Source organism: Vitis vinifera, chromosome 13, assembly GCF_030704535.1.
Source record: "Vitis vinifera cultivar Pinot Noir 40024 chromosome 13, ASM3070453v1".
Lineage (NCBI taxonomy): Eukaryota > Viridiplantae > Streptophyta > Magnoliopsida > Vitales > Vitaceae > Vitis > Vitis vinifera.
The window spans coordinates 2556311-2574683 of NC_081817.1; the positions used below are offsets into that span (position 1 = coordinate 2556311).

Here is an 18373-nt window from a genome sequence, read left to right on the forward strand (position 1 = left end):
ACATATGATAGGTGGAAGTACACTAATTTTCAACTAATTTTTCTTTTGGATATTCTCCTACATTTATATTTCATAAGTTTCTCTTATAGTCTTTTGATTCGGTTGATTGGCAACTGCCAATAATAGAAAAGATACCCTTTAGACTTACATGATCATGTTAACGCTTACATAATGTTACTGTGCCTATATGTATTTTGTCTAAATGAATGGTTCGTATAGACAATAACATGGCTATCAAAGGTATCTTTCTAAACGAGTGGCTCGTGTTAGTTTTCGATAATGATAATCATGGTACCAAAACAGGGATATCTCGTAATGGACACCTCAATAGGTGTGGTTTTTTCAAATTGGGAATGATGGACTGAACCGAATGAATTCAATTCTATATTTACAAAAATCGATGTTAAAAAAATTCTTAATAATGGATGGGTTTGGGCCGGTTCAGTTTGGTTGGATCAGTTGTGTTCTTGTACACCCCAGCCGCCATTCCGGCCCAAGACAGCCCACACTGGTCGTGACGGGCCGCGGGCTGCCCTGGTTTGCACAGCTTGTAGTTCGGAACTTTGGGGTGATGTTGTGTGTTCCAAACGGTGTCGTTTGAGGAGTCGACCAAAGGCAAAAAAACGCGGAAGGGTTGGGAAGACACAGAAAAGGTGAAAAACGATGTCGTTTCATCAAGGGTTTTAGGTTGTTTGGCCATTGTTGTTTATCACTGCAAAGAGAAGAGATGGTTCTGTCGAACAAGAAGCTGAAGCAGAAGCTCAGAGCCGCTTTGGCGGAATCATTAGTAGTATCAGTCGCCGGAACTACTGACCCGACCACAACCGATTCAACATCAACGAACCCGGACCCCAATCCACAATCTCTCGAAAACCTCCTGGGCTCCGCAACCCAGATACCCAGATTGTCCAAGAGAGAAAAACGCAGAAAAACCCTGTCTTTGCAGGGTCCTGAGCTTGCGGGCACAAGCAATCAGAGTGAAGAGAAGGAAGCCAATACAGAGGCTTTGACTGATGATGGTAATAATACTGAAAACAAGGATAAGAAAAAGAAGAAAAGGAAGAGAGATGGAGAGGTGGACGATGGAGAGGTGGGATTGGAAGAAAATAAAAATAAGTTGAAGAAGAAGAAGAACAAAAAGAAGAAGAAGAAGAAGAAGAAGCAGAAGAGTGAGGGACAGAACAAGGATGTTGAGAATGAAGGTGGAGAAAAGGGGGTGGTCAAAGAGACAGCTCAGATCAGTGATAGGTAATTTGAAATTTCATTTGAATAATACTAATGTCCATACATTCTGTTTTCAGTTAAGATTTGGTTTCTTGAGCTGTTCTTTAATGACCATGTTAGATTTTCATTGTTTATTGCGTTGATTTCTTTGAATTGGTGTGGAATGCATTAGGCCCTGTTTCGTTACTGGGAAATTGATTGGTAAAGGGTAGAAACTTTTAACATATGTGTTTTGTTGTCTTGGTGTTTGGCGAATGAAAGAATTGCCTCCACAAAGCCAAATGGTTATACCATGGTCAGTTGAGTGGAGGCTTTTTGTCTCTCAGATCCTAAATAATGAAAAAGAACTCATCTTCAAAACAACTCCTTTTGTTATTCTCAGCTCTGTGTATGGATGGACTTTGAATTGCCTTGTAACTGCCATCTTCTATATGGGAATGAACTTGTATTGATTTTTTTGGATGTATTATGTTTTTGCAGTCAAGAAAATGGGGATGCTTCTAATAAGGTTTATGTTGGAGGGATTCCATATTATTCAACTGAGGATGATATTCGGAGTTACTTTGATAGTTGTGGCACCATAACTGAAGTTGACTGTATGATGTTTCCTGAGAGTGGAAAGTTCAGAGGGATAGCCATTATCAGTTTCAAGGTAGGTATTCAGCTTGATTGGTTCGCTGTTCAAATCATGTTTGATTGTGTCAATTTTGATCCATTGCATTAGTTTTTAGGCGGAGAATGGCAATTATCTTATGCTATCATTAGTTTGAGCTTGCTTGCTCAGTTTCTTTAATAAGCTTAGGACTTGTAGCTAACAAACATGGAGAAATGACAACAGGCAAGCATGTTTCTGAAATTAAACTAGGTGCTGTTTTTGGAAGACCTGAAATCTTAAGTTCTTAACGAAACCAAGTCAGTCATGGTCCAAATCAGGGAAGAGTTCTCAACTTTTCAGTCAAATCATTTTTCAGTCTAAAACCAGAATATATGAGAATTGGGCTGATTTAGTTCATAATTACATATGATAGCAGAATATGTCAGGAAACTTCTCAGCATATAGCAAGAATCCTAAGTAATGTTGCACCTTCCTTCAATGCATTTCGTACTCCTGTAAATTTTTCTCTGTGTGTGTGTATTGAGTGACATTTGATTATTTCTATCATCAAAATGCCTGTACCTCCTTGCTTCCTTATTGGCATTGCTGATATCTACCTTGCATATCATAATAAAACCATTTTCATTGAGGGGTTCTTCATTTAGAGGTGGATTACACTTAAACTAGAAGTAATGTTCAGGACATGAAGACCTAGGGGGACCCCAAAATTACATGCCGAAGCCCCATGAGGAAAACATAACCACCCTGCTGAAATTGGAATGTAGAAAATGGCTACAAATTTAGCCAGAGTGGAATATACGTTCAGGGAGGGCTAATAAGCAGTTGATGATTTATTGGGATCAATCAACTTGAAAGATAACAGATATTGAAGAGGTTGTGATCTTCCACCACATAAATATTTCTTTTTAAATGAAGTAAACTTGATTTACAGTTCTTGTGCTCCTTTCAGACATGCATCCTATCAATGCTTTGGCTAATATTTTCATAACTGAACTGGTCATTGGACCAGAAAAGTTACCATTCACTAGTCAGACTAGTAGTTGAATCACCGTCAAACTGGTGATTATATAAAATAAAAATAACTATAAGAAATTAAAATATATATATATAATTAAAAATTTTATAATGTTTGATTTTTATATTTGATATATTAAATTAAATTGTAAAGATAAATATAAATGTATTAATATTTTAAATTTTATTGAATAGAAAATGTGTTATATTTAAGAATGAAGATATGTTTAAGATGAAAGAAAATTATAATATTTAATTTTATCTCCATGTCTTTCTCTTTTATTGTTTTAAAATTATCATATTAATTAATTTATCTTATTTTCTTAACTATCATTATATAATTATTATAAAAATAAATGTGAATGTAAATATTTACATTTGTTCAAAGGTTTTATAGGATAAAAATTTGAAAATTAACATTATATTGTTATCACATTGATCATAAACGCTATGTAACTCAGTGGTCCAGGCCTTAGTTTTGCAACTAGAGGTCCTCCCTCTTGCAAAGATTATTTTCCTTACCTGTAACTATCCCACATCAGAAGTGCACTAATCCAATGTGCCCTTTAAATACCTTGCAACAACCCTTCTAGTCCAACCTACTAGTGGGCTGGACTTGGTGGAGATTTGGGCTAAAAGCCATGAGGGATTCATCCTGAAGTGGAAGCCCATAAATATTTTGGGCTTAGTTGATTTGTAGGGAACTGAACGGTTCATCTGATTTGACAATCCAACCATCGATTTGCACAGTTTGGTGCCAGTTCAACAATAGAACGGCTCATCAAGGCCAACCAAACTAGAAAGTTTTCCCGTCAACGGTACGAACGGTTGGACTGGCCGGTCTAGTCTGGTTTTAAAAACATTGGTTTTGGCTTCATATGTCACCTTTACCCGTATTGTCCTTGCTTCCATCAGATCAAGACTCCATCTTGTTACATTCTATTTACACCATGGTGTTGGCAAAATACTCCATCTTAGTTGTACTAAGATGTATCTGCTTATTATGAAAAATAAACATTTTTTGAAAGGTTTTAAAAGTAAATCTTCAGGAACAAAAATCTCTATAAGAAATAAACTCAGCAGCTACTGTGGCATGTATATTTCAGTAACCGCATGGCTGAACTTCTATAATTTGATTGTCATCAGCATTGTATGGAAGAAACTATAAAGTATCCAATGAGTATATCTCCCAGGAATTCAAGTTTATCTCCCCAAAGGTCTGTTGAAGTGAGATGACTTTTCAGCTCTGGTGTTTATGTCCTGTGTTATTTCCTTCTACTAAGTCCGCTGACTTGTCCTTCTCTATAGCCATAGTGGATCTGTACTTCCCCAGTCTTCTTGACAAACCCCTCCCACCCTTATATTCTTAATTATGTTCTTCCTGCAGATTTAAGGCTTACCAACATGATTTGTTCACGATTTGGAGGATAGGGCGACGACTCATATTTTTCCCCGAATGTGATTTGGGAAGCGGATTTTTATTTCATTAAAATGTTTAGAAATATCATGATTATTCTCATCTTTAATAAAAGTATTTTTAAAATACAATTCCTGGCCATAAAATACAATTGCATTGCTGTAGTACTTCTACTTCTGCTATCAAATGTAGAAGTTAAACATTATCTCAAATAAGGCTTCAGACAGTGGTTTCGTTCCTTGTGTGTTAACAGTCCCTAATGTGTCCTTTTTTTCCTGACTCATTCAGTTCAGGTCACATTCCATGTGATGCTAAACTAGCTCTGACTGGTTAGTGCTACCTGTAACCTACTTGCAAGCTTCGGACAATGAGATGGCTGTAGGCTTTCAAGGTAAAATAATAGCCAACAAGAGATGGCTGAAGATGCAGGATTCTAAGTTTTGGTCTTTCTCAGTCCTGTTTAAAACCAAAACGAAATACAGAAATCTTGCTTTAGGTGCCGGAAATTTTGTTTCGAAGATGATATAAGTTTCGAAATTGCTTGAAAATAATATATAGTTGAAGTTTTTGAATCTTTGTTGGAATCTATTTCCTTGGCTGAAGAGATGATGTTTCATTGCATTTCTTTTGCAGACAGAAGCTGCAGCTAAAAGAGCTCTGGCTCTCGATGGTGCTGACATGTGAGTAAAAACTGGACAACTGGGTCCTCAATAACCCGTCTCCATTATTGTTTCCCATTTCCCACAACATACTTATGAAACTTGTGACATGTTACAGGGGAGGACTGTTCCTGAAAATCCAGCCATACAAGACAACTAGAGCCAACAAATCATCAGATTTTGCCCCAGAAATGGTGGAAGGCTACAATAGAATATATGTTGGGAATTTGCCATGGGATATCACTGAGGATGAAGTAAGGAAATTTTTCTCACGTTGCAATGTATCATCTATTAGATTCGGTATGGACAAGGAAACACAGGAATTCCGAGGCTATGCCCATGTGGATTTCTCTGATAATCCATCTCTAACAATGGCCTTAAAGTTGGATCAAGAAATCGTGTGTGGGAGACCTGCGAAGATAAGATGTGCCGTCCCTAAGAAAGGAGCTAAGGATTACTCCACACCTGCCCCCTCAAGTGAAAAAGCTGAAAATGATGGTGGGTTAACCTCTGGCAGTGGGAAGATGAAGAGAAGGACGTGCTACGAGTGTGGTGAACGGGGCCATATTTCATCAGCTTGTCCAAAGAAGCAGGCTCCTGATTTGAAGAATTCTAGTTCAAGTTAATAGTGAATAACCACCTCTAATCATTTTCCCATTTGTCTAAGTTATTCAGATGTAGTTGTTTTAAAGATTGGTTTAGGAACTATACCTTCTTTCTTTGACTACATGCTCAATTTTATTAATCAAACAAATCCCCTGATTTCATGATTTTCCTATCATCCAATCATACCTTTTTCTCGCATCTTCCATTTTGCATTATTTTTCTGCCTCTTCATTGCCCTCGTAGCAGCTTTTTCAATTAATGGTGGGTATATGCCTGACCAATGAGGTAAACGACAGCACCACCTACAAGGCTACAAAAATCAACTAGCTTATTTTTCCTATAGTCTGCACCAAGTTGACAGATCCACAGAATCGTATACCCACCCTTGTGATCTTCCGTTACTTTGCAATAGTCTACTCCCTCTCCCATGTATAAATATCATCCATCCTTTATAAATTCAATGGGTGATCACAGTTTTAAAACACATTCATAAAATATTAATCTTATGTAAACCTTATGTTTTCGTTGTATCAGGGGATCGATAGACAAAGCTTGGCACCATAGTTGATCAGCTCCAATACCTTTTGTATCGATCTGTTTCTTTCTGTATAACTATTGTCAGTTGTAAGTTTAATAATCCTTTATAGTTTTAAAATGTATTATAGAACTAAGAGAACCAATATTTACTTCTAATACTTCCCAGAAATACAATGTTACATTTGGAAGCTCCAACTCAAGGCCATGGTAAGCCAAGTGCCTCTAATTCATGAGTTCGCTTAAGCTGAGGCTTTAGTGGGTTAAGTAGTTTCAGGTGTGGTGGGCACACGGGTCTGGTTTTGACTTTGGAAAATGGGAATGGGATTTTGTCCTCATACTCACCTTGGTCCGTGAGCATATGGTCTCCCTGATCACATCCACCGTTTTTAAGGAAAATGTTAGCATCTGCCCTTACATCTTCTATCCTATGTTCTTGAATAAGGCCAAAAAAACAAACAGTATGTATACTTGGTTCAAATCACAACCCCACTTGTGTGTATAGAAATAGCTAGAGGCATTATCACATGTCTAGTACAAAATATTCATCTCTACTCAAACTCAAGGTGCCCTTGTCAACGGAGTTTTAACATTAAAGTCTAAGTTTCCATCATCATAACTTTTAAGATTTCATATTAGATGTGTACTAGTTACCTTGTATGGATGTCCTTCAACCTTTTTTTTTTTTTCTCAAATAAATACTTTGATTTTATAAAAAAAAATTATATGGTCCAAAATCTAAAGTATTTCCTATTGGCTTATAATATAAAGAAAACATATTTTAAAAAAAGAAAAAAAAAAAAAAAAGAGAGAGAGAGAGAGAAGAAGAAGAAAGAAGGAAGCTTGTAACGGGTGGTGTTTGCTGATGATTTGAGAGGAGGGACACGAATCCATTTATAAAGTAAAAATGTGTTGGTTAGCGGTTGTAGACGCGCCAACCTCCCAAGTATATAAAGAGGAACACTCATACTCTCTGCCCAAGACAAGCTCTCTAACTCTTAAGCCTTCGATAATCACAATCATTCCTTGCCTTGAATCTTGTTCCTGTTTGGTTGCCGAGAAAAGCTGGTAAAAGAAAAGAATCTAGTATTCTCCTGACAAGAACTCCGCATTCATTTTATTTATTTATTTATTTATTTCTATTTGCTCTGAGTTACCAAACAGTGCGACAGAGAGCTGAAGCTGAATGGTGTTTTGTTCATATCTATGTTAGTGTTGGTCTGTGCCTTTAATGGCGGTGAATTCAAAAAAGTGGGAAATTAGTCCTGAAAGAAGCAAGGTCTGGAAGGAGCCGAAGCCGATGGAAAGAAAAGCTGCCGTCGTTTACTATCTTTGTCGGAACGGCCAGCTGGAGCACCCTCATTTCATGGAGATTCCGATCTCATCTCCACAGGGACTGTTTCTCAGAGGTAAAATAGTGTAGAGAATGGTTTGTTAAATTATCGCCGATTTTGATTACGAATTTTTTGTCTGTTTCTCAGATGTTGTAGAGAGATTGAATTCTCTCAGGGGCCAAGGCATGGCGAGCATGTACTCGTGGTCTTCGAAACGGTGAATTAATTAATCAAAAACTGGTGGTTTAATTTAAGCTCTGTTTGGAAACTGAGAAACTGAAGGAGAAAGTATAGATTTTGAAAATGTGGAGCTCGGAATTTTGTTTTCTCAGTTTCCTCAGCATCCAAACAGAGGATGATAAAAATATTTGCTAACGTGATCTTTGTGCGATCTGTTTTGATTTTATCATCGTTCAGGAGCTATAGGAATGGATTTGTCTGGCACGATTTGACCGAAAACGACTTTATATACCCGACTCAGGGCCATGAATACGTACTCAAAGGAACGGAACTTCTTCAAACTTCCTTGAGCTTCGGATACTACGAAAAAATATCATCGGAAAACAAACCGGAGACAAACAACTCCGGCGACGATTGCAATTTTCCGTTCATCATTAGGAAGCGAAACCAGTCATGGGGCTCGTTCAATCCTCGCGAATACAAAGTCTACAAGGACGATCCGGCGACAGAACATGCCGGGAAAGCGATGGACGCGGCGACGCAAACCGAAGATAAACGAAGACGAAGAAGAACAGCCATAGAAGAAGGGGAAGAAGCAGAGTATGGACATTCCACGTCCACCACGGAACTCAGCAGAGAAGAGATTTCGCCACCACTTTCGAATACGAGTTCGGAGGAAGCTCCGGTGGGCCAATCAAGTGTCGCTGCGCCGTCAGCGGATATTCGGAATCAAGCGGCTGAGAATGATCGTCCGAGCGGGAGGATGAAGGCTAGTGCGGTTCTGAAGCACCTGATCAGGTGCGGGTCGGTGTCTGTCAAAGATCAAGCATCAACGGCGAGGAATGGCGGAGGGTGTGGGATGAATTTGGAGCTGCAGCGCGATGCAGGGGATTCGCTGGGCTCCAGTGGAAAGGGCGAGCTGAGGGCGCTCTTGGATATCACGCGCCTCCGCTAGTACGTCCTCATGTGTTTCTTTCTGAAGTTTGTCGAATCTACTTAACGCGTGTTATATAATTTCGCAAAATTTAAAAATAAAAAATAAAAATAAAAAAATAAAAAATATATATTTATAAATAATAATAAATAAAAAAAGAGAAATAAAAAAAATGAAAAATGAAAAATATTACTTATTAATGTTGAATATCTTTCATTAATCATAGTGTTTGTACTTTGTACTTGTGATAAATATTACGTTTTTAATGATACGTAAGAATGAAGCATATTCATACTTGATAAATATTGTTATGCTCTGTTCTTATTTAAATTACAATTATGATAAATACTGTCATTCTCTGTTCTTATTTAAATTTAGTTTATACAAAATATATGATAAATCAAAACATGGCTTATGATTATGATTATTAGAAAACAATAACGATTTTGGTTTCTAAAATATATTGATTATGAATTTATGGGAATATTTCTATAAATGATTTTAATAAAAATAAAATAATAATAAGAAGAAGAAGAAAAAAAAATTACCCTATAATTTATTTTTATTCATTTTTTATTATATATTACTTTAAAATAAAAAATACAAAGAAATAAAATAGTGAATAAAACATTTTTAAATGGTCGGACATGAAAATTTTGAGATGGACAAAATTAAATTGTTCAAAAATGTATTTTCTCAACACAAACTTTCCTTCCTGTTATTTTGAGGAAAATATCAAGCACAATATCTTTAAATTTTTAGAAATCCTTTCTTTCTTATTTTTAAAATACTTTGTAGAACTCAACGTGCACTAAATATTTTTTATGGAAAGAAACAAGGAATTATGAAGCAAATTAAATAATTCACCATTTTTTTATTAGTATTTATTATTTATGAAATATTTTTAAGGTTTAAGTTGAATTATTTAAAATTTTATTTATTATTTATAATTAAATTATGTTAATTAAGATGAAAATGTGATATTTCATTTATTAGGGTTATAAATGTATGAGTTTCTCTTAACTTTGTGGACGTGTTTTATAGTTATAAGGACCTCTTTCAGTCATAATATATAATATATATACAATTAAATGCGGGTCATTACAAAATTATATTATAGTCGGTCTCCCGTATGGGGATTTGTTTGGGTCCATGAAGGGTGTTTGTCTATTTGGATCTGTAATTTATGGAACATAATGAGGACATTATATTTACATGAAGTGTTTGTGATATGGGGAAAGAAAGCTATTAGAGCTATATATGTATGAGTTTTTTTTAATTAAAATTTATTCAGTTTTCAAATATGGCTTTTATCATATAAGATAAAATTAGAATTATAAATAAAAAAATTATTTAATTAATTTTAATTTTATAATTAATATTTTGAAGTTAAGACCTAATATCGAATAATATATATACAATTAAATGCAGGTCGTTACAAAATTATATTAAAGTCTGTCTCCCGTATGGGGATTTGTTTGGGTCCATGAAGGGTGTTTGTCTATTTGAATCTGTAATTTATGAAATACAATGAGGACATTATATTTACATGAAGAGTGTTTGTGATATGGGGAAAGAAAGCTATTAGAGCTATATATGTATGAGTTTTTTTTAATTAAAATTTATTCAGTTTTAAAATATGGCTTTATCATATAAGATAAAATTAAGATTATAAATAAAAAATTTATTTAATTAATTTTAATTTTATAATTAATATTTTGAAGTTAAGACCTAAATCGAATAATATTATTTCTTTTCTTAACAAAATGTAATTATTATAATTTTTCTAAATATTTATACCCATTTTTTAATTATAAATAAAAATGCTAGATATAATTTTGAGGAGAACATTAGCAATGAAGCTCTGAAAAAAGGCAAAAATTCCACATAAGCACTATATTTTTTTGATAAAATAAAGATTATGCTTAATTAAAAAAAACACCCAAAATGGGAGGTGAATTGGGTTTTTAAAATTCTTTTCAATCACAACAAGTTCAAGTACAATATAAACAAAATAAAGAGATAGAGTTAGAAAATTCAAACTCGGGTTTTATAGTGGTTCGACGCTTTCTTACTTAGGTCCACTCTCCTCAATCTCCTAACCGAGTGAGGGTTCCACTAACTTGAAGCTTCAACTAAGCTTCCAATCTCTTTAAGATTCAAACCTCTTGAAGGCTTTAACACTCGGTTTTTACAAGAATGAATCTCTCAACCTAGTTTAAGGATAGCTCAAATACAAGACAAAGCTAGGATGACATATAAGAGTGCACTAAAAGATATGCAAGTGATGATTTAATACACTAAGAAAGAAATGAGAGCTTTTTGGTCAAGAACATGTAGGTAGACAATTGATTGCAAGTGTTCTCTTCTCAATAAATGAAGTGGAGCTCTCAATTTATAGGTTTCTAAGCTCAGGAGCCAAAAACAGCAAAAGGTAACCTCGACCGGTCGAGCTAGGGGTCGACCGGTTCCCTAGCCGTTGGAGCATTTAATGCTTGACAAGTTACCGTTGCCTCGATCGGTACTTGATTGATCCTCGACCGGGAAGAAAAGACTACTAGGAGAGAAAGAGAAGATTTTGGGCATCCCTCGACCGGACAAGGGCAACCGGTCGACTGGTTCCCCAACCGATTGAGTCGGTTGGCCATAGCCTTGACTGGTTGAGCTTTTTGGCCCCGAAAACCTATCTTTTTCAATTCATTTCTTTTCTAACACTTAGACAAGGTCTTTAAGTGAATTATTATATCAATTTTAAAACATTTTTCCTAAGGTACATTTGTTAAAACTCAGGTTTTAATGAAATCGAAGTTTTGAATAATAAACCGAGTTTTTTAAGTTACATGAAATGGTATGAAAATCCTAAGTGCATTCATGCATTCATCTTACAGTCGTTTCCTATGATCACAAGTCTTCCAAAAGTCTCGATCTTGTATCCATTTGGTCATTTGATGAATTTTCGAGTTTATGCATGAGATTCTTAACCATTAAATCAATTAGTCACTTAACCATGATTTGTTATTATCAAAACCCGATTAGAAGAACCATTGGACTAATATTTTTTAATTGAATATTAAAATGGAATAAAATAATAAAATTTCACAGTAAAGTAAAATTTTCAAAAAATATATATATCCTTATCTTTTTATCTTTCCTATTTTATTTTTTTTTCTCATTTTAATAATTTTTTATTAATCAAATTCTTTTAAAGAAAATCCTTCTCAAGACTTAATAGTTATTAGTTTACAAATTTGCAACATTTCTAAAAGTTTTTTTTTTTCGTGCAGAACAAGTTAATTTTACCTACTACGTATTAATATGAAATTTATTTATTTATAAGACTATAAATTATTTACAATTTTTACATTAGAATAATTTATTTTATTAATGTATATAAAAATATTTTAATAAATCATTTTAAAGTGTAGCATAAATCGGTGTTAATAACCAATTGGAAGTAAAGAAGTTTTTCAAATAAATATTTTAATTTTTAAAATTATTTTTAAAATTTTATTAGTTACAAAGTATTTTTTAATGGAGAATGATGAAATTGTGATAAAATGTTAGGCTATGTTTGGTTTGGAGAAAATTTGAAGGGAAATGGAAAAAAATGAAAGAAAATAAAAAATAATTTTAAAATTGATAAATTAATTTTATATCCTTCTTTAAACTAATTTTAATTTTTTTTTATTAATTTAAATATATATAATTTTTTATTTTATTATTATTATTATTATTATTTTGTATTTTTACGTAATGAAATCAAATATAAGACCAAAGAATTTGCAGAGTTCTTCATAAAAAAAATTCTGCAATATTATAAAATCAAATTATCTGAAAACATTTTCAATTTCCAAGTGTTTCCCAATCATCTTTCATTTTCACAGTCAAAAATTCTAGAAAAGAAAACAAAATTTCTTTCCTTTTCAGATAAAAATGAGAACAAGGAAACAAAGTAAAAAGAGGAGGCGAGTCCATGACTTGTTCCACTCAGCTTGCTCCATTTGTGTATATAAACAACAAACCCATTGTCACTACTCCTGAAGGTGGAAAATTCATTCCAAAGCCTTTCACAAAATCTTCTCTCCATCTCTCATTCCTTCTAAACCTCATTGCATGCTCTGAAGAGCCAAATAGAAGTACAAAAACCCGCGCTCCTCTTCTGCAACAACCGCCACCTTCAACCCTTCCATCCATTTGCTCAATTCTTGTTGAAGTTGACGTTTTTGGCTCTTCCCAAGCTTTGATTCATCTGGGTCTTTGAGTTCGAATGGAACCCAGTAGAGGGCTCAAGAGGAAGAGGAAGAGGAAGAGGAAGAGGAAGGCAGAGGCAAAGGTTGAAGAAAATGGCTTGGCTACTTCGCCACTGTCCCAACCTCTGCCCTTGGATTGGTGGGACGACTTCTCCAAGAGAATCACTGGTATGTGCATATGTATATGCTTCATAATCTCATAGTACGCAATTGTTTCTTCGCTTTTGTTGATCTGGGTCATTGAGTTTTTCTTGATTCTGTGCATTGATATTGCCCATTGTGGGAGTGCTTGGTTTGGTTTTGTACTTTTGTTGAGGGCATTCGTTAGGTTTTCTCCGTGTTCAGTGGAATTTTGGGACGTGGGTTGACGTCAGTTTTCAATAATTTGATTGACTTGGTCGTGCTTGTTTATTCAAATGTTGTGAATTGTGCCTAAATAGTGGACTCATGTGTAGTTTGCCTGATGAGAAAATCTAGGAAAAGAAAAGAAACCAAATTTTTAATCTTAAAAAGTTTAATTCTTTAGGACCTGAGGTAAGAAAACTTCATTCTGCTAAGCCTAGTACAGCTATTTGGATTGGTACTGGCCAGTTTTTAAATTTTTGGGAATGAATACTTCTATATCATCTAAGATTCAAGATTTTATTTTCCTTCATTTTCTTTTCTGTCAGTTTTTGAGCAACCAAACGGAGGCTAATTTTCTTTTCCATTCTATAAATTCAGAAAGGCATAAAAACCCTAGTCTTCTGGCTTCTCTCATCTATTATTCTTTGCAGACCCTTCCATCAAACAAGGCCGGGGTCCTTGGGATCAAGAAAGAATTCAGGTTTTTGTTTTTTGAAATTGTTGATTAACATGTGATATGATACGCATAAAAGGAAAATTTGCAATGCAAGATTACTACAAGGATTGAAGACAGGGAATGTTTTAAATTTCCAATTGGCCATTGATGATGTTTTCCTGTATTTGGCCACATGGTCTGCAGTAGCTTCTGTTTATAGTATATCTCCATTTACTTGCCTTTATGAAGTGATCTTCGACCTTGAATTTGAAAGTTCCATGGCAAAAGGCAATTTTTGCAATGCTGCTGCAGCTTGTTGTTTGATCAAATTCAGGAAAAGTTTTGAGGATATCGTTCTTTGGATGCTTTGAAGTTGTGGAATTGGGACAAACAGTGGATACTCTTAGCCAAAGAATGCTATGGGCTCTATCTTCATCTCAGGGCTAGAGGTGTAAGTTTCTCCTAAGGTTGTAGGTGGGCATAGAAAGTCATGAAAATCCCTCATTTCACAGAAAACTTGGTGGTCCAGAACTTCTTAATTAATTTTGGTAAGACTAAAGATCAAATTTTCAGGTTATGAAAGATATGGGAAACCCTTTAGGGGAGATTTTGTAAGTTTAGGGCAATATAATCAAGCTGATTCATAAAAACCATGAAATTAGAAAGTTTCATATTTTTCGGTGACATTCTGTATATGTACAATTGAGGTGGTTTTAAAGTTCTTCACTGGTGTATGCTGCCTGATAATGGACTCTCTGGTTTTCAATGATAACTTGGTCAGGTGAGGTTTGTATTTTTTCTTCTTTCATTTTACATTATAAGGCATTTTGAGTTGGTGCGAGCTTGCAAGGAAATTTGGTTGCAAATTCATATAGGGCCTAGGCACAAGTAATTGTGGGAAAAAAAATCAGCAAGTAAATGTATCAGCAGGGGTGATTTATCTTGAATCATTTCTTGGTAGGTCAATGCCTACAGAGTCATTTCATGATTGGTTATCTATCTGCTTTTATCCCCTTGTTATAATCTTTTTGGATTTCAACAAGACACACAAATTAGTTGCCAGTGATGCTGGTGAAAATTGGCAGTGTCAGTGTGCTAGGGTGTCATAGACGAGCAACAATGTTATTGAAGAAGTGATGACAGTGGAGGCACGGTAGCTGTGTTATAGCATCTAAGTTGTGCTTGTAACAGTAATGCCTAGGGTTGCAAATGGCAGGTCTCTCAATCTTGGCTAATAAAATTAAAAGCTTCACAATGGAGTTGCATTTGGCTTGTTTTTCACTAATGGTCTAGGAATCGACCTCTATTTGAGCCAACCTGGAGTCGTGTGCAGGTGATTTGGTATTACAGTCTGGAAGTGCTAATGAGCTGGGTCAAGCAGCTCGCTGCTTGAGCTCAACTCAGAAAATTAGCAATCTCCAACATAGAGTTGAGTTTGACTTATTTATCTTCAGAACATTCTCCAACAAACCTCCAATTAAGCTGAGCCTGGGCAAACTAGAATAGTTAGGTTTGGCTTAGAGCCTTAGAATGCCAGCAATAGTGGAGGTGGCTGCTGTGGTGATGATGATGCTACTGATAAGAGGATCAGTCGAGTCTTTTAGCTTTAGAAAGCAATAATTTTTTGCTTTGAATAAAACCTTTTTTTTTCCGTCTTTTTTGCTTCTGAAAAGTACTGTTAACCACCATTACTAAACTTGGGTTCTACTCTGTTATTTTCCGATCGTCAGTGGTTCAGCATTATAGAAATAGTTCCGTTGATTGCTAGGTTCAAAAATTATATTTTTAGGTCAAAGGCTTGTGTTGAGGAAATAAACTTTGGCAGTAGAAAGCCATGAACAGCATATAAGTCATTAAAAAATAAAATAAAATCCTTCAAGCCAAAAATGGTGGAGTCAAGGAAACACAACTGGAGGAAGAATAAGCATGGTCGATTGTTGGAATTTTTTATGTCAAGCTTGTGCTCCATAATTTCCACTTTACTTTGAGATCCTATAGTTTATTAATCACAAATGGAATTAGAGAACATGCACACATATGTCTTAAAAATTCCAGAGAAGAAAGGTTTTGGAATTTAGTTTAGGCAACAAAAGGTGAAACCTGGGAAAAGGGTACTATTGGTGCTTAAAGATATATATTGTTTTGCTTCTGGTGTCATGTTATGTTGACTATGTGTATTTGATTTAAGCCATCATCTTTGTCGAATGTCGTGTCTTGAATTAAAAATAAAAAATCAGAACTGCTTTTATTATTTTGGATTACTGTGGAGTTGGTCATCAACAAAGTATCAATCTTTTTGGTCCTATAAAGATATGATAATAGCAGGTGTTTCTATAACCATGTCTTGTAAGGATATGATGGTAGCAGGTGTTATAACCATGTTCTTAAATTTTATTTTCCTTAATCCCGAACAAAACCTTACAATCACATAGACGATTTGGATTCAAATTTTAGTGCGTTTGTTCACATGAGTAAAATTCAAAACGACTCTGCACTCATTTGCTTGTTCTTTACTACCGTATGAATGGTAAAGGAATGAAGCAGAAAAAAGGACATGATGACCTACTCTAACTTCCTGCTGTAAAATGCAATTCAAAGTATGGATGCAATTCTCTCTCACTCTCCCTCTCCTCCCTCTAGCTTGGTGTCTATTTATGAATGTTTCTTAGTCCTGCTTTATTGGTGTCTTGGTCTGTAATGTGAATATAATTTGTACTGCAACGCTTTCATTTCTGAAGGCATGCTTTTTTCTGCTATGTTGATAACATTTATTTTTTACGGTTAAGAAATTCCATCCTGAGATAGTAGAGATGAGGATCACAACCAATACCAGAATAGCCGATATTTCATTTCACACTAGGCAAATTGACATGAATGGTTCTTCCAATTCATGTTCATGAATGACTGTTCTAGTTTTGCAACTTTTCAGGACCTTTGTCTCAATCAAGGTTGTCTCTTACATTTGAATCTGTTTTCAAGATTTCAAGAAAGACATTCAACTACATCTGTTCACTTGTGAAGGAAGATATGATGGCCAAACCTGCAAATTTTAGTGCTTCTAATGGTAATCCTTTGTCTTTAAATGACCGAGTAGCCATTGCCCTCAGAAGGCTAAGCTCTGGTGAATCATTTTCCATTGTTGGTGATTCATTTGGAGTAAACCAATCAACTGTCGCCCAAATAACCTGGAAGTTTGTGGAATCCATGGAGGTAAGAGGTCTCCACCATCTACAATGGCCTTCAACAGAAGCAGATATGGAAGAGACAAAATCCAGTTTTGAGAAGATCCGGGGTCTGCCTAACTGTTGTGGTGCAGTAGACACCACACACATCAGTATGAGTCTATCTACAATGGGCACATCAAACAAAGTCTGGATTGATCACCAGAAGAAGCACAGCATGATCTTGCAGGCAATTGTTGACCCAGAAATGAGATTTCGTGATGTGATCACTGGATGGCCAGGAAGCTTGAGTGAGTCCTGTGTTCTTCAGAATTCAGGCTTCTTTAAACTTTCAGAAGAAGGGAAGAGATTAAATGGGAAGATGATAGAACTTTCAGAAGGAACATATTTGAGGGAATACATAGTGGGGGATGCAGGGTTTCCTCTTTTGCCATGGCTTCTCACCCCATACCAAGGAAAAGGGCTATCAGACTTTCAGTCTGAGTTCAACAAACGACATTTTGCAACACGAATGGTGGCACGTAGGGCACTGGCAAGGTTGAAGGAGATGTGGAGGATTATACAAGGAGTGATGTGGCGACCCGATACCAATAAGTTGCCAAGGATTATTCTTGTTTGTTGCTTGCTGCATAACATAGTGATTGATTTAGAGGATGGCGTGCAAGATGAGATGCCCTTTTCTTACAAGCATGATCCAGGTTATCGGCAACGAAGTTGTGAATCTGTCGACAAGACTGCCTTCATTCAGAGAGAGAATCTCTCTCTCTATTTGTCTGGAAGGCTGCCTCTTTAGAAACACCTTTCTTCTCTCTTTTCTTTCTTCCATTGAACTAATTTTTTTCTGTTTATTGAGGCTTTTTGTTTACACTGAAGCAAATGTATATCCGATCAGACGTCTTGTTGGTCGGCATAAAGAAAACTTAGAATGGATCCCACATTTTTTGTCTTACAGCTTCATGTGGAAGCAGGTGCGAAGGCTTCATTCTTTCTAGTTCTATTTCAGGCTGTACAGATCTTTCATGGCTTAATAAAGAGGCCATTGTCAACCTGGGAGGTGAAGGTGAAGGTGAAGGTGAAAAGGCTCTTAAAAGTTAAAGCCCAAATTGGTTTGTGTTATGCCGTTGGAAGCTTTAATGTAAACAATGTTAGTTCAAGAACATTGATAGAATAATCAATATGAAGGTACATAAGGTTTTAACGTGGTTTAATCAAACATATTTTTATCCACACATTAGACTTGAGAAAGAATCAAACATGCTTTTATCCACAAATGACAAAGAATCATTCCGCTTTAGCACAAAAAATATTATAAAGGGCATAACTAGATACAAATAGCGTAAAGAATATTATAAAGGATATAATTAGATACAATTATTAATTTCCTGAAACATCTTATATTTTCTTACTCTTTGTATCCATACCGTTAACCATAAGACACTCACTTATATCGATGTTTCCTATTCTTTCTCATATCTTTATTCATATCGTATAATATTTATCATCACATATCAACTTACGTAATATTCTATACAATTTTTTTTACAAAAATGAATTTATATTAATTAAGAATTTAAGATACTTTCCAGCAATTTTGCAATGCCCTTACAAGTCTAATCTTGTATTACTCGGATGAGAAGATCGG

General features: G+C 35.2%; 3 protein-coding genes across 5 annotated transcripts; all 3 read left to right on the top strand.

The window, feature by feature from the left end:
* Positions 1-429: 429 nt before the first annotated feature.
* LOC100251369 (phragmoplastin interacting protein 1) lies at positions 430-5700 on the top strand. The gene is made up of 4 exons (XM_002279402.4): positions 430-1248; positions 1705-1876; positions 4905-4951; positions 5049-5700. Exons 1-4 carry the CDS (start codon positions 728-730, stop codon positions 5554-5556), a joined length of 1248 nt encoding a protein of 415 aa, XP_002279438.1. The 5' UTR covers positions 430-727; the 3' UTR covers positions 5557-5700.
* Positions 5701-6911: 1211 nt separating this feature from the next.
* Positions 6912-8821, top strand: LOC100256513 (protein SOSEKI 5). Of its 3 annotated transcripts, none has more exons than XM_010660312.3 (4): positions 6912-7138; positions 7235-7479; positions 7552-7621; positions 7822-8821. In XM_010660312.3, exons 2-4 carry the CDS (start codon positions 7302-7304, stop codon positions 8537-8539), a joined length of 966 nt encoding a protein of 321 aa, XP_010658614.1. In that variant the 5' UTR covers positions 6912-7138; positions 7235-7301; the 3' UTR covers positions 8540-8821. The 3 variants fall into 3 exon arrangements, with proteins under 3 accessions (XP_010658614.1, XP_010658613.1, XP_059598212.1); XM_010660311.3 differs by having other exon boundaries at positions 7284-7479; XM_059742229.1 differs by having other exon boundaries at positions 6912-7479.
* A 3715-nt stretch (positions 8822-12536) lies between these two features.
* On the top strand, positions 12537-17680 carry LOC100261614 (protein ALP1-like). The gene is made up of 2 exons (XM_002279360.4): positions 12537-12936; positions 16479-17680. The coding sequence occupies exons 1-2, from the start codon at positions 12786-12788 to the stop codon at positions 17522-17524; spliced, it is 1197 nt and encodes a 398-aa protein (XP_002279396.1). The 5' UTR covers positions 12537-12785; the 3' UTR covers positions 17525-17680.
* The last annotated feature ends 693 nt before the right edge of the window (positions 17681-18373 follow it).